Source organism: Portunus trituberculatus, unplaced genomic scaffold (genome assembly GCF_017591435.1).
Source record: "Portunus trituberculatus isolate SZX2019 unplaced genomic scaffold, ASM1759143v1 PGA_scaffold_413__1_contigs__length_259272, whole genome shotgun sequence".
Taxonomy (NCBI): Eukaryota; Metazoa; Arthropoda; class Malacostraca; order Decapoda; family Portunidae; genus Portunus; species Portunus trituberculatus.
In genome coordinates, this window is record NW_025541581.1 from 191,567 (window position 1) to 214,245 (window position 22,679).

Consider the following 22,679-nt stretch of genomic DNA (forward strand, 5'->3'; position numbering starts at 1 on the left):
AACTAAGCTGGCGATTTTGCCAGAATAACAGTCTAGTTAGCTGTAGCAGTTAACCGCAGCCGGGTGATGTACTACTGTTAAAACCATAACAGTGGCGACCTCGCCACGATAAACCAAGTGCTTTATAGTGTGTAGTGTTATTGTGTGGGGTATTATAACTTATATTATTTTATTGTTTGTGAGAACGAGTCCTTGTGAGCACCATGGAGAGAGTTACTGGTCTTTTCACCCCAGCAGTGGAGGGTGAGGATGCGAGTGTGAGCCGGCGAGACTCACCACGTGGGTATGATGAGTCGGTGGCCGCGCGTGGGGTCAGTGAGGACGCATTTACTACGTGTCATGATAACGCACGTGGCGGTCCCAATGAAGGTGATGTGGGATATATTAGCCCTGGCAGAAGTATCGGAAGCAGGGAAGGCTCCCGACGATCTAGTCCAGCAAGCAGTATTGCTGATAGTGTCCAGTCAGCTGCCAGACTAGAGGAACTGCGATTGAAGCTGGAAATGAGGAAAATGGAGATAGAAGCAGAAGAGAGGCGAGAGTTGAAGAGATTAGCTGCGGAAGAGAGACGAGAGTCAAACAGACTAGCAGCAGAGCAAGAGGCTAGAGAGGCGGAAGAAAGACGAGAACTTCAGAGACTAGCAGCAGAGAAGGAGACTAGAGAGATGGAGATGATGAGATTGGAAATGGAGAGAGAAAGGGCAGATAAAGATAGAGAGTTGGAGTGGGAGAGAACATGCAGTAAGTACTTCTGGAGTTGTTGGTAGTGTAGGAGGAGGAGGAGAACAGAGTGTTGAGCGTACGTTAGTTCAAAGTCTCCAGCTAGTCCCCGAATTTGATGAGTCTCAGATGGCTGAATGGTTTGTCCGCTTCAAGAGGAAAGCCAAGGAGTTTGCTTGGGCTCGAGAGAGATGGGTAGGCTTGGTCGCGAATAAACTCAAGGGAAAAGCCTTGGAAGTTTATGATAAAATGTCAGCTGATGATCTGGATGATTATGAGGAGTTTAAGGCTGACATTTTGCGGGCATATGAGCTGCGACCAGAAGCCTATCGCTTGCAATTCAGAGGAAAGAGGAAGCGAGCAAGTGACTCCTACCTCGAATGCGCTCGTTCACTGGAGCAAGTGTTTGAGAGATGGGTTGCTAGCGAGGGTGTTGACTCTCTCAAGGCTTTAAAGGAGTTAATAGTTATGGAACAGTTCATCGACATTGCTGATAAGGAGCTGGTACCTCTGTTGAGGGAGAAGAAGTTTAGGACCTTGCTACATGGGCTGATGATTATGTGTTGGTCCACCGTCCTGTGCAGCAGCCTGGGAGTTGGAGTCGTAAGGAAGGTGGTCCTAAGGGAGGCCCAGGGAGTGGTGGCAGTTCTTCCTTAGGCTCTCCAGGCCACTTTAGGCGATATACTAGATTCGGCAGTAAGATGGCTTTGGGAAAGCCCCAGGCCCTCACCCCTCCTTTTTCTGCGAAGGACGGGACGGCGGGGAAGGCGGCCCCTAGAACGCCCAAGTATGATTCCCAGCCTACGTGCTATCACTGCCGAGGGAAAGGGCATTTTAAGTTCAATTGCCCAAAATTAGTAACAGCTGAAACTCCAAAGTCCTCGCAGAAACCAGTTGCCTTGTTGGTGTGGCCAGATAAAGTTTGTGGTGATGAGTTGACTGCTCCATCAGGCTTTAGAAGTGAGAAGGCACGGCGTGTGCCTGAGTTGTGTTTGGAGGAGAGAGAGCAGGTTGGCCCACCTGCCCCTCCCCCTGTTGCCTCGCCCACTGTTGTTAAGGATAGTGAGCTTGACTGGTGCCGTCCTTTCCTGTGTGGGGGCACTGTTGAGATTGATGGCACCAAGTATCCCATCACTGTACTGCGTGATACGGGAGCACAGCAGTCAGTGTGCCGAAATGTCACTGGGAAGAAGGTGACATCTAGTAAGGCAGTGTTGTGTCGTGGACTTAACACTGTGGAGGACTTCGTGACGGCTGAGGTGATGCTGTCATGTCCTCTTGTCACTGCTACGGCGCAGGTAGCAGTGGCAGACGAACTGCCAGTCGCAGGAGTGGACTTCCTGCTTGGGAATGATTTGGCTGGTGGTCGTGTATGGATCCCAACCTCTGATGAGGATGAGGTTGCTGAAGAGTCTGGGCCAGTGGTGCAAGACTCTGTAAATGTTGTTACCCGCTCTCAGGCCCGCTGGGCTGAGAGAGAGCCTGTTACTACCCAGGAGGTTGCTAGCAGCCAGGTGGGATTGACTCCAGATGGGAGTAGCAGTGCTGATGTGGTGGAGCCAGTGTTGGGCTCACCATTGAGTTCAGGTGTAGAGGCTGACGGTGACGGTGTAGAGTCACTTGTTAATGCACCGGACTCGACTTTGGGAGTTGTTGCTGAGAGTGAGGACGGAGTGTTGGGGGTAGCTGAGTTCTTTGATGGTTATCCTCACTCTGCAGAGCACTCCGGAGCACTCGTGCTGAGTCGCTTCCTGATGTGGAGGCTGGAGGCTCTGATGTTCAGCACAGGCCACAGCATGATGAGTCAGGCAGTTTTTTGGAAGTTGGCGCCCAGGGGGGGAGACTTCCAGTTCTGTGGGGGGGTTGGAGGTTTCTCCCCCTGTGGAGCATCTCGGAGGCAGGGAGCGAGCTGTTCCCTTGCCTGGTGACTGCCTGGCTGGTGGTGATGATCCTTCTGAGGACTCACCGGATCACATGGCAAGAGCGGAGCAGCCTGGGCCAGCTCTCCGTCCTCGAGGCCGTGTGGGACGTAGGGTTGCAGCGTTGCCTCAACCCCATGACCCTATAGTCCCCCTTTCTCTTACCCAGCTAGAGCCTGCAGAGCTCATTCGTGGGCAGCAGGAGGATCCGGCGTTGGCCTCCTTTGCTCGAGTGGGTGAGGGAAGCGAGGAGTTGGAGGACAAGGAGGAGTTTGTCTTGCATCAAGTGGTGTTGTGTCGTAGATGGCAGGAGAGTGACGGTGGTGAGTTGTGCCGCAGAAGCTGCGTGAGGCACTTGTGCTGTTGGCACATGAGGGGCCCATGGCTGGACACCTGGGCATCCGAAAGACCGTCGCTCGCCTGCGTCGCAATTTTTGGTGGCCCAGCATGTCTGGAGAAGTAGCCACGATTCTTAAGTGCTGCCACATTTGTCAAGTGGTAGGCAAGCCTAATCAGACACCCCCTGTGGCGCCACTCCACCCTATCCCTGCTGTTGATCCTCCCTTCACGAGGGTTTTGATTGATATAGTAGGTCCTCTGCCTACTACCAGGGCTGGTCACAAGTATTTGTTGACCATAATGGATGATGTTACCACGCGGTATCCTGAAGCAATTCTGGTGGAGAAGGAGTTGGAGTACATGCTTGAGCATAGGCTCATTACTCGGACTTACAGTCAATGGAGTTCCCCAGTCACCCTGCAGCCTAAGCATGATGGCAAAGTCAGGTTTTGTATTGACTTCAGGCGGGTTAATGCTCTAACAAAAGTAGACACTTATCCCTTGCCCCGTGTAGATGACTCTGTGGACCGAATCGGGTCAGCTACTTTTATCACCAAAGTGGACATTGTCAAGGGGTACTGGCAGGTCCCATTGACGGAGCGGGCTAAGGAGATAGCGAGTTTTGTGGCCAACGGCGCTGTCTATCAGTGCCAAGTGATGCCTTATGGGCTGCGAAATGCCCCAGCCACATTTCAGCGTCTCATGGACCGAGTTACTGATGGTCTGACTCACTGTGTCGTATACATTGATGACGTGGTCATCTATGACACAACATGGGCTGAGCATCTGACTAATGTAGAAGCCCTCTTTGCACGACTCCAGGAAGCGGGATTAGTTGTCAACTTGGAGAAGTGTGAATTTGTACAAGCTCAGGTGCAATACCTGGGTTACCGAGTGGGCCATGGCTACATCACTCCTCCTGAAGCCAAAGTGGAAGCGATCAGGCGGTTCCCCGCACCGACCTGTCGCCGTGCCTTGCAGAGATTCTTAGGAGTGGTAGGTTACTACCGCCGTTTTGTACCGGGGTATTCGACCCTCCTGGCACCTCTTACAGATCTCTTGCAGAAGGGTAAGAAGTGGGTCTGGAGTGAAGACTATGAGAGCGCCTTTCACCGAGTTAAGACCATTTTATGCGAGATGCCAGTGCTCCAGGCGCCTGACTTCAGACGAAGTTTTGCTCTCGCAGTAGATGCCAGTCAGGTGGGAGTAGGCGCAATTTTATTGCAGCCTGATGACCAGGGTGTTAACCACCCTGTGTGTTATTTTTCGAAAAAGTTTACTCCCGCCCAGAAGAACTATTCAGTCATTGAGCAAGAGCTGCTTGCCATTTTGTTAGCCTTGCAGCATTTTGAAATTTACATCCCCGCTTATGGGCCCCAAGTAGTCATCTATTCAGATCATAGTCCCCTTCAGTTCTTAGAAAAGTTTAAATTTAAAAATCAGCGTTTAACTCGGTGGAGTCTTCTACTCCAGGAGTACAATATTATTGTCAGACATATAAAAGGAGCAGACAACGTTGTAGCTGATTGTTTGTCCCGGGACCATTCCCTTTAATCAGTCCCATGCCTTTTTTTTTTTTTTATTTTGTAAATGTTTTGTTTCCAATTTTTTTTTCTTTTAAGGGAGGGCGTGTGATGGGCACCGTCTTAATCCCCTTTAATTTATTATATTATTATATGTGAAGCCTATGGCCACCCATCGCGGGCCCCTCGGGCTGTTCTGCTGAGCAGACAACCCCCCTCCTTCTTCTCGCTTCTCGTTGCAAGTGGGAGTCAGTAACCAGCCAGTCTTCAGCGGAGGTAGACACGTGCGCTCTTGGTTTCTGGCACAGAGGGGAGACACGTGTTGCTGGGCTGTTCTTGTTACTCGCTAGTCATTGGTCTGGGAGTTGTGCCCTCCTGTTGAGTAGTTGGCTTGCTACTGTGTAGACCGTGGCTGTGTAGGACAACGGGCTTGTTGTCCTGAGGAAAGTGTAGCCGGTTGGGGCTGCATTTCCTGTTGTGCGTTCGTCCACTCGGGTGTGGCGACGCGGAGGGACGCGTTATTGTTTCGTCCCGTTGTTGCTGTTGGTGGCTGTGGTCACCAGTGTGTTCTGTTGGGTGGCTGTGTGCCCCCATCATCTTTTGTATAGTTTCAGTAGTAAACTGTATTGTAGTGGTAGTAGCCACGCACACCATTGAAGGCTGAGAGGCTTCATGTCGGCCAGTAGTGCGTAATTGTCGTCCGCCAGACGTGTCTGCGACGAGTATATAGTGGGTGTCACCCGTAGGTGGTGTCTGGGCTTGTGTGTACATCACCGGATGTGCTGTACACATCATATATTGCAGTAGTAGTAGGCCAGGGATGTCAGTCTAACAGGTGTTAGTAAGCACTGGTTGTAGTAGGATAGTATAGTAATATATACATATATATATATATATATATATATATATATATATATATATATATATATATATATATATATATATATATACTACTGCGCGTGTTGTCACAGTCTGTGATTCATCACCGTCTGTGGACAAGGCGTGCGGAGAGGCATTAATACTTCATAGAGAAGTGGGTGGAATTGTCCTTGTGGGCGGTTTCTCTAGGGGGTATTAAGGCCTCGCCCTGTTACACATAACATCTACCATTTATAAATTATACTTGGTTGGGTACAGGAGGAGAAGGAGTTGCTGAGGAGATTCCCTTACAGTGGGGGGAAATTATACACTGTTGGCGACCTTGAAAGAGTTATAGTAGTGGGGACTCTGTGGAGTGTTTTATAATCCCCACTGTACTGACCGTAACTAAGCTGGCGATTTTGCCAGAATAACAGTCTAGTGAGCTGTAGCAGGTAACCGCAGACGGGTGATGTACTACGCTAAAACCGTAACAATATATACATGCAAATACCTTGCCAATGCTGGACTTGTATACCAACTGTCAGGATATGACCTTTTCCAATATAATTTCTCATCAGTTCTTCTACTACTGAGCCAGAAAGGCCCAGGGGATGATGCTTCGTGATGTGATCAATGTCAGTGCCAGTGTGGAAGATGAAATCAAGCACATATCCTGTTTCACAATCACATATGATATACATTTTCACACCAAAGCGATGGCGCTTTGATGGTATATATTGTTTGAATCTGAGTCTTCCCTTGAAGAGCATTAGTGACTCATCTATGACAAGGTTTTGAAATGGCTTGAAAAAGGATTTTTTATTTATTTCTGAGAATTTGTATGACTGGCCTAATTCTCCAGAGTGGATCATCAGTCTCATCAATGGAAAAATGAAGGTATACCATTAGGTTGTCATACCTGTCCCTTGTTATATATTGTCCAAAAATGGGCATGTACAGTAGGTCACGCCTGTTCCAGTAATCATGCCTCACGCCTTTTCTAGAGTGGCTCATAAGAAGGGTGAGGGCTATGAAGGACAGGAGTTCATTTCTAGTAATGTTTTTTCCACTCTTTCCTGTCAAGTCTTTGGAGCACATAATCATCTGCTGTTTCTTGATCATGATAGGTGTTGGTCTCACTCACTATAAGATCTAATAAATCATCACTTAGAAATGCCATAAAATAATCACAATCATGTTGAACAGGAGGGAATTCACCAGTTATCCCTGGAGACTCGCCAGAAAAAAACAGGAGGGAATTCATCAGTTATCCCTGGAGACTTGCCAGAAAAATCAGGCATAGTTGGAAAAAAAATTTTCATTCAATTCCCTCCATTGAAAGATTATAGGACGTGCAGGATCACCTTGTGCTCTTCCTCGCAACCACTGCCACGCCCCCTTGATCGTCTTGCCAGAACACGTGGGGAACGCCTGCCTCTCGTGAGCCACTTTGGACGATGTTTGGAGTCTGATCTCCATCACCACTATCCTCATCTCTCTGTTCTGATAAAACAGGTGGATCCTGTAAATCATTTTCCGAGTCCTCACTAATGTGTTCGCTTTCTTCAGTTTCTTCTTCTAAATATTCACTGTCACTGTCTTCAAACACAGAAGCACTGCTAAATACATATGTTCTGTCCTGCTCCATGGTGAGTTATGATCTGAGATCCTTCGCTCTTATCAGGATGTCTCTTCGCACTTATCACAGTGCTTTCCACCCGGCGGGTCGCTGGGGTTGCCGAGTGTCGCCTGGAGAAAGGGAAAAAAGCTTAGTTACCGCTAAATTTAAAGAGCTAGTGACAACACTACATGTGGAAACATGCCAGACACTTCCACTCACCATTTGAATTGAGAAACCGCGCTTGGAGCTCGAAATTCAGGCGCGAAAATTCTTGATTACGGGTATGATCGCCGTCGCTACGGACGCATTGATGCAATCGTATATATACGATTGCCGGAAGGTCACGCAGGGACGCCACAGGTCGCCTGACTTCTGATATTTCTAAGATTTCTTATTGGGGCAGAGAAAATTTTGTAGTTTTCAATGACTCAAAAACTCAGTTCCTCCATCTATCAAATCAACACAGCCTTCCAGACAACTATCCCCTTTTCTTCAATGACACTGAACTGTCTCCCTCCTTTACACTAAATATCCTCGGGCTGTTCTTTACTTGTAATCTTAACTGGAAATTTTACATCTCATCTTTTGCTAAAACTGTTTCTATTAAATTAGGCGTTCTGAGGCGTCTCAGCCAGTTTTTCTCGCACCTCCAACAAACAACCTCTGTACAAGGGCCTTATCCGCCCCTGTATGTTTGTGGGGTTCCACTCACAGTTTTATTAGTTAGGGTGGAATCAAAAGCGTTTATTCTCATTAATTTTCCTCCTCTGATTGATTTTCTTCAGCCTCTTTCTCACCACTGAAATTTTGCATTTCTTTCTAACTTTTATCGCTATTTTCATGCTAACTGTTCTACTGACATGCTGTGGCCTCGAAGCACAAGGCTTTCTTCTTCATCTCACCCCCATTCTGTCTAACTCCCTAATATGAGAGTTATCAGGTACTCTCAATCATTTATACCTTTCTCTGGTAAACTCTGGAACTCCCTGCCTACTTCTGGATTTTCGTCCTTTTACAACTTGACTTTTTTTTAAGAGGGAGGTTTCAAGACATTTGTTCCTGAATTTTGGCTAACTCTTCACTTCTCTTTAAGGGAACCAGCACTCAAGTGGGCCTTTTTTTATACATATTTTGTTGCCCTTGGCCCTTCCCTCCTGCATAAAAAAAAGTTGTAAAGAATACAGTGAAGCTTGTATTTGTCGAGATAAAGATCAACGATTGGCGTTTACATGTTTTGGTTTGGTTCATTAGGTGTATGACCATTTTGGCAAATTCTTCCTGACTGGTGTCATTCAATGACCTATTATTTATTTTATATATCATATGACCTATTACATATTGTTAACTTGAAAAAAAGAGTTGTTTTGGGGTGTATTACCCATCATCACTTTGTTTACATTTGGGGTTAGATTTCTGGGCCCATATTCACGAAACTGTCTTAGGCCCATGCGAGTTAAGTTTGAAATCGTAGTTAGCTTAGGGTCAACGGGTTAGGGCCGTCGAAAGTCGTCGTGCTTAGATCACTTTTGATGAACCTCACTTCGCGCGCTAGAACGCATTGCTTACAAGATATCGACATTGGATATATTGAAGAAAATATTATTATACTAGCATTTTCTTTGTCTTTTTATTTATATAATTTCATAATACAAGTATCAGGTAAGTAACATAGAATCAAAGTAAATATTTCTGAAGAAAAGTATATGCATTGAAATGCATTCCCGTTGGTAACGAGCTAACACTCCAAGTAGCTACACACAAGCTCTTCAGAGAAGTTACCACCATCTGCAAGGGCGTTTACAGTTTGTGTGATGGCTCTGCTGATGCTGGATTGGGAAGGGCCAAGGTCATCACTGCTACACTTTTGTATTTTTCCAGTGGCAAGATAACGTAAGGTTATGATAACCTTCATCTCTGGGGTAAGCAGGTTTGACTTACTGGTCTCACTACACAGGGCTTCCCTCACAAGATTGGTCATAAATAAAATACCTTCTCGGTCTAATCTGTACCTCTTGATAAGTTCATCATAATTAAGCTCATTTAAAACGTCCCTTCTACGATGATTTCTTCCTGGCTGATGTGGTTGTTGTTCTCGTGGCGCTGTCATGCTGTTTATTTACATCTAGCTCCGTCGTCCATAGCGCTATTAAAACAGGGTCGATCCAATCCTAGCGCTAAGCACGACGTTAAGACCGACGAAAAATTTTAAGTGCATTTTCTGGCAAGTTAGGCACGACGGCCGCCATTTTGGTTTGCTAAGGACGATGCCATCGGCCTAAGACAGTTTCGTGGATATGGGCCCAGAGCCTCGGTTGCTATAGTTTACCACCAACTACGGCCTCAATCTTGACCTTTGGCATCATAGGACGCAGGCTGATTTAATGAGACTTCCTTTTTTTTCTTTTTGGAGAAAAGATGCGTGTTATCAGCCATCAAATGCGGTAAATCCGCCAGATAAAACCAACCACAAAATACACACACACAAACACACACACACACACGGCGGTGGAGAGCATAGTTGTGTTGCCAGGAGCTCCCAAAGGAACATTCTAACAACAGAAGTAATGAAGCAGAAGGACTTAAACCATAAGGTGTCCTTTCTCCAAAAATAAGCAAGATTTGGGTACCGTTACAGTGAAATAATGAAGGGACACACGAAGCGACTTTGGAAACCCGACTTTGGAAGCGCGACTGCAAAGTCAATGGAAGTCCATTAGAGTGTTCATACGTGGTCACTTGTCGCTGGGCTGGAAGCGCGACTCGAGATATCCCTCGGTGAAGCGCATCTTTTGAGCGACTCGGTTAACTTGTGTTTCTATGAGGCCGTTCACTCGAGGCGACAGCTTCCCGCGTTTTTGTGAATATTTACGCCTCATTTCTGATTTCTGCAAGCAGCTCGTCGAATGTTTTGATGGACATTCTCAGATAGTTGAAGAACTTTGGTTCATATTCTCTTAATTTTGGGTAAAGGGTATGTTCTGTCTGTCTGTCTGTCTGTCATGTGAAATAGGGTGAACCCAATGTTGTCTGGGTTTCTTTTTCCGCCTTTGCCAGCGACGATAAATTATCCAGGCACACGCTGCTTCTTCTACGTCCATCACTACCAGACTGACAGAAGTGGGTGGGAGGGGGTAGGTATGGTGGACGCGCGACTGGTGTCACCGTCTGTGAACAGTTAGCCCGCAGTCGCGCTTCCAGAGTCGCGCTTCCAAATTCGCTTCGTGTGAACGAAGCTTAAAGGAGAGAATAGGAGAATGCGAGAAAGTAAAAGAAGAGAACCAAGTGATGAAAGAGATGTAGAGTTAACCCCTAGCCGGCGGCAGTGGACGTTGGCTGTCTCCTAAAATGTGAATCGTCTATATATAGCTTCTGCCGCCTACTGGTGTGCAGCATAAATTTAGTTACACCGCATTTTGTTACGTTTTGACAGCATCTTTATATAGACTCTACCGCAATTTCGCGCCGTGTTTACAAGTTTCTCAAATCAAACTTTAGGCTTTAAAGTGAAATTTCTTTATATGTTTACTAGAATAATGGAGTCACTCACACCCACATTAAAAAATGTGTCCAGGACTTGTGACCTGGATGTGGTTTCCCTCCACCCTCCCAATTTTTTTTGTTTTTGTTTTTTGCTTTTTCAGTTATGTGATGGTTTCCTCTCTTACTAACTCATCATCTAAATCATGCGCTAGAATCAGCTGTAAATCCTCATCAGTGATTCTCCTCCTTGTAGGAAGCATGGTTGTGCCTAAAATTCCCAAATATGTCCAAGAAATAATACTATATTGGTGGAATGACAGGCAGACAGGAGCACTCCACCCTGCCTGAAAGCTGGGAACAGAGTGTCGTATGAGTGTGAGAAGTCACGTACACCAAGGCCACTCTTGACTTGCCAGTTATCATTTTTGTGGCTCGGGGGCACTCACACGTGGCCGTCTATATATAGTCGATGCTTAGAAATACAAGGGATAAATTTTGGAGACGAGTCTATATATAGTCACCCCGCAAATTTTTGATACAATCAGGACCGTCTATATATAGTTCCACCGCCGGCTAAGGGTTAAAGAGACAATATATGTTAATGGCTGGCTACATGTGGCGAATATAAAGATGCATTAATGAGTCTACAAGAAAAGTTCAGGATAGGGCAGGTAAACTGGAAAGTGGAGTGGGTGAGATCAAGTTGGAGGGATTAAGAAATACCTGGAGAAAGGAAGAAGAGAAAAAAGCTAAATTCTCTGAGATAGTAGGAAAAAAAAACAGATTAAAGAAAAGACAAGGGACACAGTAATTCAAGTAATTAAGGGAAAGAAAGATTTGGTGAGGAACATAGTGAATGTTTCTCCAGGGCATCAAAAGCGCTGTTGCATCAGTCCGTTTATTGGGCAAAGATTCAACCTGTGAACAATATGTAACACTCACCACGAATTCCCAAAACAAGCCTTGCTCACAACCTTAATAATCCATGTGTAGGATGTTACCTCAAAGTAATCTTAGAATATCACATTCAATTATCACTTAATTCACATCACATTCAATATAAAGAATCAGAGGTAGTACAGTTAATGACTGCTAATAGACTAACCCAAAACAAGCCTTGCTCATAACCTTAATAATCCATGTGTAGGATGTTACCTCAAAGTGATCTTAGAATATCACATTCAATTATCACTTAATTCACATCACATTCAATATAAAGAATCAGAGGAAGTAGCAGTTAATGACTGCTAATAGACCAACAATACTATCACAGGTAGCTGGATAAAGCAGGATTTACAAATAATAATACAAGTATGTACTGATAACAACCAATAATAATGAACCAACCAGTACCTGTCAGTAATAATGACTCACAGTATTGACGACACAGATGTCCCGGAGAGAAGATCCCAAACAAGGTAAATATACACAGCGTCCCCACAGCATAAACACCCCATCACGTATCCAACCATCTACCGCTGCAACAAACGGTTACAGTGACATACAAATCATAATCCATCATCATCACAAATCATACGTAAACCACTTTGTCTTCAATATCGTCTCACACAAGCAGGAAATACGCACTACCAAATCCTTGGCTACGAGCGGAACAAAATAAATATGGCGGACTATCACATAGTCCCTGAATTCACACTACATACCTTCCAGCAAACCCGAATAGTAGCGGCACAGATGCACAACACGCCCTCCAATCCACTCCAGCGTCACAAGTATCCTTCCACACCCCACACGCCAATCTGCTGGACTGGCCAGCCCGTTCACCTGTCCCTTGACCATGCCTCCTCCACTCCGCCACATCCACAACAAAAGACAATGGCAAAGCGCAACATACACCCCTCCGCTCCGCCACGTCCACAACAAAAGACGACAGCGAAGCGATACATCCACCCACTCGACATAAATTAATAAAATACATAACAGCAATTGAATTTATCATTGGTCGTAATGATACACTCCCACACGGAGTTATGTTACATATGACATTGCAAAACAAACAAAAAAATGTACAAACAAATACGAATACATACAATGAAACCAGCGAGATACACAGTAATGCATAAAAAAGGGTAACATTCAGTATAAACTCAAGTACGTTCCTCAATGGGCAAAATTACCACGATACGATGAGCAGATCTCTTTACAAGTATATCTTTTCACCCTTATACCTAACACCACCTCTCTGGGGTTTATACCTAAGAGTAACATTTCGTACCTTACCATCTTTGCTTTCATTTGCTACTGCAACCTCAGCAAACTTCCACGTCCCCCGTACAATATTGCTGTCCTGAAACAACACAATATCACCGATCTGTAAATTACGGCGCTCAATGTGCCACTTTTGACGAATCAGAAGAGTGGGAAAAAATCCCTAGTCCATTTTTCCAAAATGAATCTACAATGCGCTGGTGGAACTGCAATCGAGATTCATGACTAGGAAAGTGCTCAAAGACACCCTTTGGAGCTTTGTTAGAGGTACGTCCAAGGAGGAGGTCGTTAGGGCAAAGGTATTTTCCAAGTTCTGGATCACATCCTGGCTTTATACCTATAGGTCTTTCATTTAGTATATTTGAAATCTCAAAAAGGGTTGTCTGTAATTTACTGAAGGTTAATACATTATCACCGATAGCCACAGTCAGACTTCTCTTAAGGGATTTGATTAGACTTTCACTAGCACCGTTTTGCCATGGTGCGTCTGCTGATGCATTGAAAACCCATTTAACCTCTCCCCCTTTATTGCAAGCAAAATCTTGTATGTCATCAGAACTTAACCTGGACAGATCTATCAATCCTTTACTGGCGGCAGTCAGTTGAGTACCAGCATCTGAATAAATTTCACGCGGACATCCTCGGATAGATACGAATCTTCTAAGTCCATCAAGGAAATCCCTAGTGCTATACCCTTCAATTAGATCCAGATGAACAGCACGAGTGGCCAAACAGTTGAAGATTACACCGTAAGCTTTACCTCTTGAGCGACCCTTGACCATATCTTTAACTAAAAGGGGGCCGTACAAATCTAGGGCAGTGTAGGTAAACGGAGGAGATGGTTTGAGGCGTTCTTCTGGCAGCTGTCCCATAAGTTGACCAACTATTTCTTTCCTCAGTTTGCGACAGGTGATGCATTTGTACCTCACAGATTTGATCATGTTCCGGACCTTTGGTACCCAAAACTTGGATTGAATCTTGGCTAAAGTTACTTCAATGCCAGCATGGTCCAGACGATGCATAGATTCCACATACAACTTAGTAAAGTCATGATCAGGAGAAAGCAAAATAAATCCGTCCTGATCATAGTTATTCTTTAACCATTTAGGGATACGCTGACCGACAACAATCACCCCAGCTTCATTTCTGGTAGGCCCTAACCTACGGTACTTAGTTTCCCAATCAGGATCAAGTTCAGATTGAACTTCCTTCACCCACAACATTTCAGCGATCGCAAGATCTTCTACAGTTGGAGTTAAAAGTGATTCTCTAAGAGATCGGGATCTGATCGCCCGTATGACACGACTGGTAACCCTTATCAGTTTCTCATGGCTATTGAACCGAGAAATATCAAACAATTTGCAAAGACCTGTGGTAGTAACATCAGCATCAGCGTGAGAAATGAAGATGCCCACTTTATCAGGTAATTCCGAGACAGGGTCTTTCCTTATAGGCCACATGCTGATAGGGAGAGACAGGAAGGCGGGCCCCATTTGCCAAATGGATCCTTCAGCAAGATCAACAGGTTTAGCAGGTTTGGTGGTCATGTCCGCCGGATTGTCTTTCCTAGGTATCCACCACCATTCCTCGGGATTAGTTTTACTTTGAATCTCGGCAATTTTCGTAGCTGTAAAAGTACCAAACCCGAAACTCTCCTTCTGAATCTGAGCCCGGACAATAGCAGAGTCAACAATATGTATTACAGATTCAAAGTTATAGTTAAGTTCCTTTGTGATGGTCTCTCTCATCCGAGCTGCAAGTAGGGCTCCACAAAGTTCAATTCGAGGGACTGATAACTGCTTGAGCGGGGCAAGTTTAGACTTAGCCATCAAAAGTCTAGAGCTAAACATTCCTGTACGATATTCCCATCTAACGTAAGCACAAGCTCCATATGCTATAGTAGACCCGTCTGAAAATATGACCAATGTAGGGTTACCAACGTGGTCAGCTTCCCTAACACATCTGGGAAACCATAGAGTTTCTAACTCAAACATCATCTGGAAATAATCCAGCCATTCACTTCTAATCTGTGGCAACACTGCATCATCCCAACCGTATTTTGCATCTTCATCACCCTCTGGACAGACAAGACGCCTCAACATCAATTTTGCCTTTAAAGTTACAGGGCAGACAAGTCCCAAGGGGTCAAATTGGGTTGCAATCTGACTTAAAAGCATTCTCTTGGTCAAATACTGGGGTGTCTCACCGGTAAGGTTATCCGGTTTAAGATCTGGGCCCGTATGTGTCTTGCGATGTTTGGGAGAAAAATTTATTTTCACACTAAACACAAATACGTCTCTGTTGGGTTCCCACACAACACCCAAGACTTTTTCTTTTTGAGTTTCTGCTAGATCCAGTTTGCTAGGGTTATGAGCACCTGACAGAATCCAATGTTTCACCTTAAATCCTCCTTGGCCTAAAACAAATTCAATCTCTCTCAGTAAATTGTTTGCTCCCTCATAATTGTCACAATTTCCTAGTATGTCATCCACATAGCTGTTCTTCACTATGGCATTGACTGCAACAGGGTACTGGTCTTGAATTATTTCCGCAGTTAATCTTAAAGCAAGCATGGCAATGGTACCACTAGGCTTATCGCCGAAAGGGACACAAGTTAAAACATAATGATCTGGTTTGTTATGGACCTTCAAGTCTCGCCACAAAAAGCGATGGCAATGCTGATCAAATAAGGACATATGGATGGTATTGTACATTTTGGCCAAATCCCGGCGAACGCCACCTCCTCTTCTCTGAATCTCAACAGAACTCCTAGGAGAGAATTCAAAACATCTGGGCCCTTTGCCCACATTTCATTTAAGGAGAAGTTCATGTACTTGGCGGAAGAATTGAAAACTATCCTAAGTGGAGTAGAACTTGAGTCTGGCTTTAGCACTTCAGTGTGAGGAATATAAAATACTGGTCCATCGTATCTGTAAATCTCATCCTCAGTCAATTTCCTTGCGACTTTCCTAGCAATCATATCATCAATTTGACTCTGGTAAGCCTTGCAGTAATCTGGTCCTAGTTTATTGAGCCTCTTTTCTGTGGCAATCAGTCTTGCAAAAGCAAGGGATACATTGTTGGGCAAAAGACGGGGATCTTTTATCCAGGGATAGCTGACAACCCACCTACAGTCTGCCGAATCAAACACTAACCCCTTAGTAATTAAAGCCAACTCCCTTTCATCCTTTAGACTATAGTTATTTTGACCAGGCGTACAGTTTCCACATTTACACCCCGAACATTTTGGGTAACAGGATACACCAAGATTTTCAATGTTGAAATAACTATCTAAATCTTCCTTAATAGTTTTCTTGGGTAAAGAGGAAATTTCATCAAAATTCACAATGTTAACATGGTTAATCCTGACACTAACACTTGGCTGAGATCTATGGGAAATCAAAAGTGGATGAGAACCTCTCAAAACATAACCGAATTGGTTTTGCATAAGTTGTAGGTTACCCTTCGTCTCCAACACTTGAGGCATAAGGTGACAATAGTCAATTCCTATCAATAAATTTATCCTACCATGAGGTCTTATTACAGGGTAGCCATTCAAACTAGGGAAAAGTCTGGACACAACACTCACGTCGACTTCATCGACTGGGGCGGTAATTTCGTCTATGCCACAGGCACTGATCTCCCATTCATCTCCATTCATGTCGACTAATGGGACCACATACTCCTTGCTAGCGACAGTTTCCAAGCTGTTGCCAACTTTGGTTATGGATATATTAATATCTTTTCCTTGAGGCCTAACTCTTTTGCCCGACAGTGTGTTATTAAGGATACATTGCTACCGCTATCCCACAGGACATTGACGGGACTCCCTTTACACTCCAAACGGCTTACCATCAGTAGATAACCATCCCTAGACGCTAAATTACTAGTCACAGTAGTAGAACTGGTCTTTTAGCAGAGTCAGGTGTACGAGAAAGAACGTAATGCAAGGCTTTATGATGATCCATCCCACACTTCCGACCATTGACAATCACATCACAAGTAGTGCTTGCAAACTTACAGTACCTTGCCAAGTGACCAGGGGTTGCACACCTAAAACAGACTCTATTATTCTTGAGGCAAGCAAATTTGTCTGGATTACTCAAATTTTGAAAAGCATAACAATCATGAAAGGTGTGACCTTGTGAGCCATGGTACCAACACATCTTACAGTTTTGATTCTTAGAATCCACAGAAAACTCTGACACTAATTTTGAGACAGTGTTAAGACATTCAGTAATCATAGCATTTTGTTGATCTTGCACTACCTTTATCTCGTGTAGTGTATCAGTAACATCTTCCTTTTCTGAATCTCTACAAATCACATTATGAGTGGCCAATTTTGTGGGAACACTTCGCAAATCACACTCCAGATACTCACATACCTTCCTTTCAGCAAGTAAGAATGCCAAAAGACTTTCAAATAAATCATTATGGTTAGCAACAGATTGGGCTTTTAGTACCCAAGCCCGTTTCAAAGTGTTAGGAAGCAGGCGTTCGACCAACGTAACCATAGATGTAGTTTTCATTTCAGACTCAATCCTATTTTCTTCATGTCCAACCAAGCACGTTCCACTACCTTCGCCAAGTGGACTAATCGTTTCGAGTCCCCATCTTGCACAGGTTTCAAGCCCTTTAGCTCACTCACAATACATTCCGTTAATTTACAAGAGTTACCATATTTGTCATCAAGGCGAAGGAACATTTCTTCAAAGTCATCCTCTACACCTTCCACACATTTCAACGCCTCACCTGAAAGGCATTTCTTTAAAGCGTAAGAGTCCCTCCCATACGCCGGGACGATTAATCTCATATAGTCTTTTTTGAAAGTGCCGTAATTCCTTATATCACCAGAAAACAGGGGTGGATCTAGTCGTTTAACTTTTATAGCAGTCTCAAATTTGTCCTTCTCATCTGCACACGCTTTAGTAACCTTTGAGTATAATGTGGTTTTTTTTCTTTCACAACCCAAGATATAGTCCTCTGCCTCACTTAAGGATGAGGGATCTTGCTTGCCTCCAAGTAATTCAGAATAAAGACTCTCATGTTTTACCTCAAGCACCTTGAATGCATCTTCCACCTCAGTGAACAATCCTTTCAGCACAGCTGGCGCATCCTTTTCATCCAACCTTTCTTGTAGTATGTTGCACTTCCTGGTGAAGCGACCCTTGGCCACCCCTCGCTCCAACTTGAGCGCGTCCATGTCTTACTGTTGAATTGTTTCTCCAGGGCATCAAAAGCGCTGTTGCATCAGTCCGTTTATTGGGCAAAGATTCAACCTGTGAACAATATGTAACACTCACCACGAATTCCCAAAACAAGCCTTGCTCACAACCTTAATAATCCATGTGTAGGATGTTACCTCAAAGTAATCTTAGAATATCACATTCAATTATCACTTAATTCACATCACATTCAATATAAAGAATCAGAGGAAGTAGCAGTTAATGACTGCTAATAGACCAACAATACTATCACAGGTAGCTGGATAAAGCAGGATTTACAAATAATAATACAAGTATGTACTGATAACAACCAATAATAATGAACCAACCAGTACCTGTCAGTAATAATGACTCACAGTATTGACGACACAGATGTCCCGGAGAGAAGATCCCAAACAAGGTAAATATACACAGCGTCCCCACAGCATAAACACCCCATCACGTATCCAACCATCTACCGCTGCAACAAACGGTTACAGTGACATACAAATCATAATCCATCATCATCACAAATCATACGTAAACCACTTTGTCTTCAATATCGTCTCACACAAGCAGGAAATACGCACTACCAAATCCTTGGCTACGAGCGGAACAAAATAAATATGGCGGACTATCACATAGTCCCTGAATTCACACTACATACCTTCCAGCAAACCCGAATAGTAGCGGCACAGATGCACAACACGCCCTCCAGTCCACTCCAGCGTCACAAGTATCCTTCCACACCCCACACGCCAATCTGCTGGACTGGCCAGCCCGTTCACCTGTCCCTTGACCATGCCTCCACTCCGCCACATCCACAACAAAAGACAATGGCAAAGCGCAACATACACCCCTCCGCTCCGCCACGTCCACAACAAAAGACGACAGCGAAGCGATACATCCACCCACTCGACATAAATTAATAAAATACATAACAGCAATTGAATTTATCATTGGTCGTAATGATACAGTGAATAAGAGGAAATGTATCCTAATTTTGAGACTGAAGGAAAAAAAGAAACATAAGTTTGCGAGAGAGAGAGAGAGAGAGAGAGAGAGAGGTCACGCACGTGGTAGCTCCGTGTTTTTCGTGGTGTTACAGTGGTTTAACAAAGTGCAGTGTTGTGAAAATTTCAGTGCTTGAAGTGCTAAGTGTCCTGGTGTCCATGTAAAAGTGTAAGGTGTGCTAAGCCTTGCAATAGTGTTAAAAAATCACTTGAAAAGAGTGCTTGTACCCGTGCAGTGACCGAGACCCGGGCCTGACCTGACGCGAGGCCTAAGGCAGCACACAGTTGCCAAATCTCTCCAAGGTAGTTTTTTTAAACAACCTGTATCTCTCTCTCCGTGGCTGGTTTGGCTTGACTTGTGGGAGAGGTAGTTAGTGTCGTGTGTTTTTTGTGCGCCTGTGGGGAAGTGCTTTGTGTTCTGTGCCAGTGTTTAGTGTCTGTGTTCACGAGTGTGTTAGTGTCGTACGTGTCGTTTAGAGCCAACACTCGTTGTCGCTCCCACACCTGGCTCCACAATTCCCCAGGGGAAATCACTAATCCTCTCCCTCAATGTCCAGCCCCGCCCATCGCCCCATAGCCAGGCGAGACTTGCCTGGCTACCAGCCACAGAATTGGTGTTGCGTTTGTGGCAAAGCAACACTTAAGACTCAACACGTGAGCTGTGACGAGGAAACCTGCCGTAACCTTTGTCACAACAGCTGCCTTGGGGATACGCCAGTCTTCAAGTGTAGCTACACGGAACAGCTACGACTCCAAGCAAACATCCCGGACCCCGTCATCTACATCAGCGAGGAGACTGACACACCCCCCACGCCACTACCGGACGATAGTGGGGAGAGTCAGTGGGAGGGCTTGGAGAGAGGAGAGCTAGTTTCACTAGTTGAGAAGCTCACTGAGGAAGCCTCTCAACAAAACTGTGTGATTAAGTCCCTCCAGGACGACAGAGACTTGATCATACAGCACAGAGACGTGTTTGCTGCGGCTCTCAGAGTAGCAGACAGGCTGATAGCGTCAAAACAGCGCCAGACGCAAGTAGCCACACGCTCTCAGGCAGTCAGCGCCCACGCAGAGTCAATTGACGAACACTGGGAGGTGGTTTGTCAGGACTCTGAGAGGTGGAGGACGTGGTGGAGCTCGGATAAACCGCAACAGATCCGGTACGCAGCTGTTTTCTCCACTTCCACCTTCCCTTCGCCTGCCCGGGAAACAACGACCGCTCCGCCTACCTCCACTGCTTCCACCGCCACACAGAGCGACTGTGACACCTCCCCAGCGTCCACTGTCACTCCTTCTGCCACACAGAGTGACTGCTCGGTACTCACTACCACGTCTACCGCCACACAGAGCAGCAGGGACTCTTCCTCCATAAACACAGCGAACGGAGTAGATCGCGGTGCCTCTGTTCGCCCACGAACCTCTCCTCAGACCACTTCAGGAGATTGGAGAAAAAAGAAATCTAAGAGGGAAGTGCAGCAGGACGCGAGGAGGGTGTCCAGCGAAGGACTGAGGACTCACCAGGCCACCAAGCAGACACAAAAGCGAGCCAAGGCAAAAGTGTGTGAGTACTGCTCACGGAAAGGACACACTTCTGCTACTTGCCACGCCAGAACTGACGATTTACGTCAGGAGCGTCTCCTACAGCGGCTTCTTACGGTGGAAAGATACACAGCCACACCCTTCCCACCTGCAGCGCCTCAGCCCGCCCACCCCCTCACTTCATTTCAGTCCTTGCCACAACCTCGCCCACTCCTTCCTCAGCCTGGTATCTGGAATCAGAACCAGGGGCGGCAGTGGACCACTCCTCTTCACCAGTACCAGCAGTCGGCCGCGGACCCTAACCACCACCTCGGACTAGCAGGCCTCGCTCACTACCATCCCTCACCATGGTACAGCCAGCTTGCCCCGCCGCCAACTAAAGGTCGTCTCTAGCAACGTCCGTGGTCTCCGGACTAACCTTGCAGACTTATACCACAACTGTGTGCAACGACACAATGCAGACGTTGTTGTGGTGACCGAGACATGGCTGAACAGTGAGGTGGAGCCCACGTATGGCAGGATGCAGGGCTTCACCCACTGGGTGAGGAGGGACCGACAGGAGCGAACAGGAGGTGGAGTGGCTGTCTGCTTCAAGGAAGGAATGCAGGCCCAGCTACTCGACATAGACACGCCTCCAATGATGGAGATGATGTACTTCCGAGTAATGCTGGCAGACCGCTCAGCCCTCCTGCTGTGTGCCCTGTATCGCCCCCCGCGACAAGGGCCTGACTCACTCTTGTACCTGACTGAGACCTTAGACAACCTGATGATGGCACACAGCTGCAGCCACGTGCTGATTGTGGGGGATCTCAATCACCACCTGGAAAGAGACGCCTACGAGAATCTCCTGAGGTGCAGGGTCTGACAGATCATGTCACCTTCCCCACACATGAACGAGGAGGGACATTAGACCCTGTCATCTCAGACTACCAGGAAGACAAGCTTCAGTGTCATCAGCTGGGGCTCGTGGGCAGCTCTGACCATCACGCTGTACTGACACAGCTGGAAGTGGGCGTGGCTCAGGACGAGGCCACCACCCGCACCATCTGGCTGTGGAACAAAGCAGACTGGGCTTCCCTGCGCCGCGACCTGACCCACACCCCATGGGCCACTTTGCTACAGGGAGGAGCAGAGAGTGAAGCACTTGCACTCACCTCTCACCTTCTCGCCCTCCAGAGACGCCACGTCCCACACAGGGAATACACCACCAGATCGACGGATCAGCCATGGTTTGGCTACCGTTGCCGTGTTGCTGCCGAGGCAAAGTATGCTGCCTGGCTCCGCTACAAGAGGAACCCGACTCGGCGCAACAAGGACCTGCACAGGGCTGCATGCAGGAGGATGGTGGTAACCAGCAAGTGGGCCTTAAAAAAGTGGGAGGAAAGCCTGCGCCGGAAACTGTGTGGCACTGGCGTAGGAAACAAAACTTGGTGGTCTCTTGTTAAGGACAAACAAGGAACTGGCCACCAAGAATCCATCCCTCCCTCAGCAAGCAGGACGGTACTGTCGCCACCAGCAGTAAGGAGAGGGCACAGTTGCTGGCTTCCTTGTTTGCTGGAAAAATGAAGGTCGGGAATCCACAGCAGCCACCGCCTCAGCTGGTCCAGCAATGTGAGAAGACTGTCACCATGGTGGAGGTGACGCATCAGCAGGTGAAGCGATTATTGCGGGGCTGGACACACAGAAAGCCACCGGCCCTGATGACATCAGCCCGCACCTGCTGAAGCGATGCTCCCAGGAACTGGCTGCCCCTCTCACCCAAGTCTTCACAACTTGTGTACGGGAAAACGTCTGGCCTTCAGTGTGGAAGGAGGCTCGAGTAGTTCCTGTACACAAAAAGCTCCAGGACGGACCCAAAAAACTACAGACCCATATCCCTGTTGTCAGTGGTGGGTAAAGTGTTTGAGAGGGTCGTGGCAGAGGTGGTGTGTAGACATCTCAAGGACAATGCCCTCCTCTCAGACCAACAGTTTGGGTTCAGACCTGGAAGGTCAACCTCCGACCTAATGATGCTTCTCACCAGGCATTGGCAGGACGCCCTCGACGACGGCAAGGACACTATAGTGGTTGCTTTGGACATAGCAGGAGCTTTTGATAAAGTATGGCACAACGGATTACTAGAAAAGCTTCGTGCTAAAGGCATCCAGGGTGGCTTGCTACGACTCTTGGGAAATTACCTGCAGGACAGAAGCCTCAAGGTGGTTGTCAACGGGCAAACATCTGAGTCCCTGCCT

General features: G+C 46.3%; 2 protein-coding genes across 2 annotated transcripts; both read right to left on the reverse strand.

Moving 5' to 3' along the window:
• Nucleotides 1-12,811: 12,811 nt before the first annotated feature.
• On the reverse strand, nucleotides 12,812-15,265 carry LOC123500582. The gene has a single exon (XM_045249270.1). It carries the CDS (start codon nucleotides 15,263-15,265, stop codon nucleotides 12,812-12,814), a length of 2,454 nt encoding a protein of 817 aa, XP_045105205.1.
• Nucleotides 15,266-17,239: 1,974 nt separating this feature from the next.
• LOC123500584 lies at nucleotides 17,240-18,865 on the reverse strand. Its single transcript, XM_045249272.1, has 3 exons — nucleotides 18,564-18,865; nucleotides 18,274-18,377; nucleotides 17,240-17,971 (listed from the first exon to the last, which is right to left on the reverse strand). The coding sequence occupies exons 1-3, from the start codon at nucleotides 18,715-18,717 to the stop codon at nucleotides 17,813-17,815; spliced, it is 417 nt and encodes a 138-aa protein (XP_045105207.1). The 5' UTR covers nucleotides 18,718-18,865; the 3' UTR covers nucleotides 17,240-17,812.
• Between the last annotated feature and the right edge of the window lie 3,814 nt (nucleotides 18,866-22,679).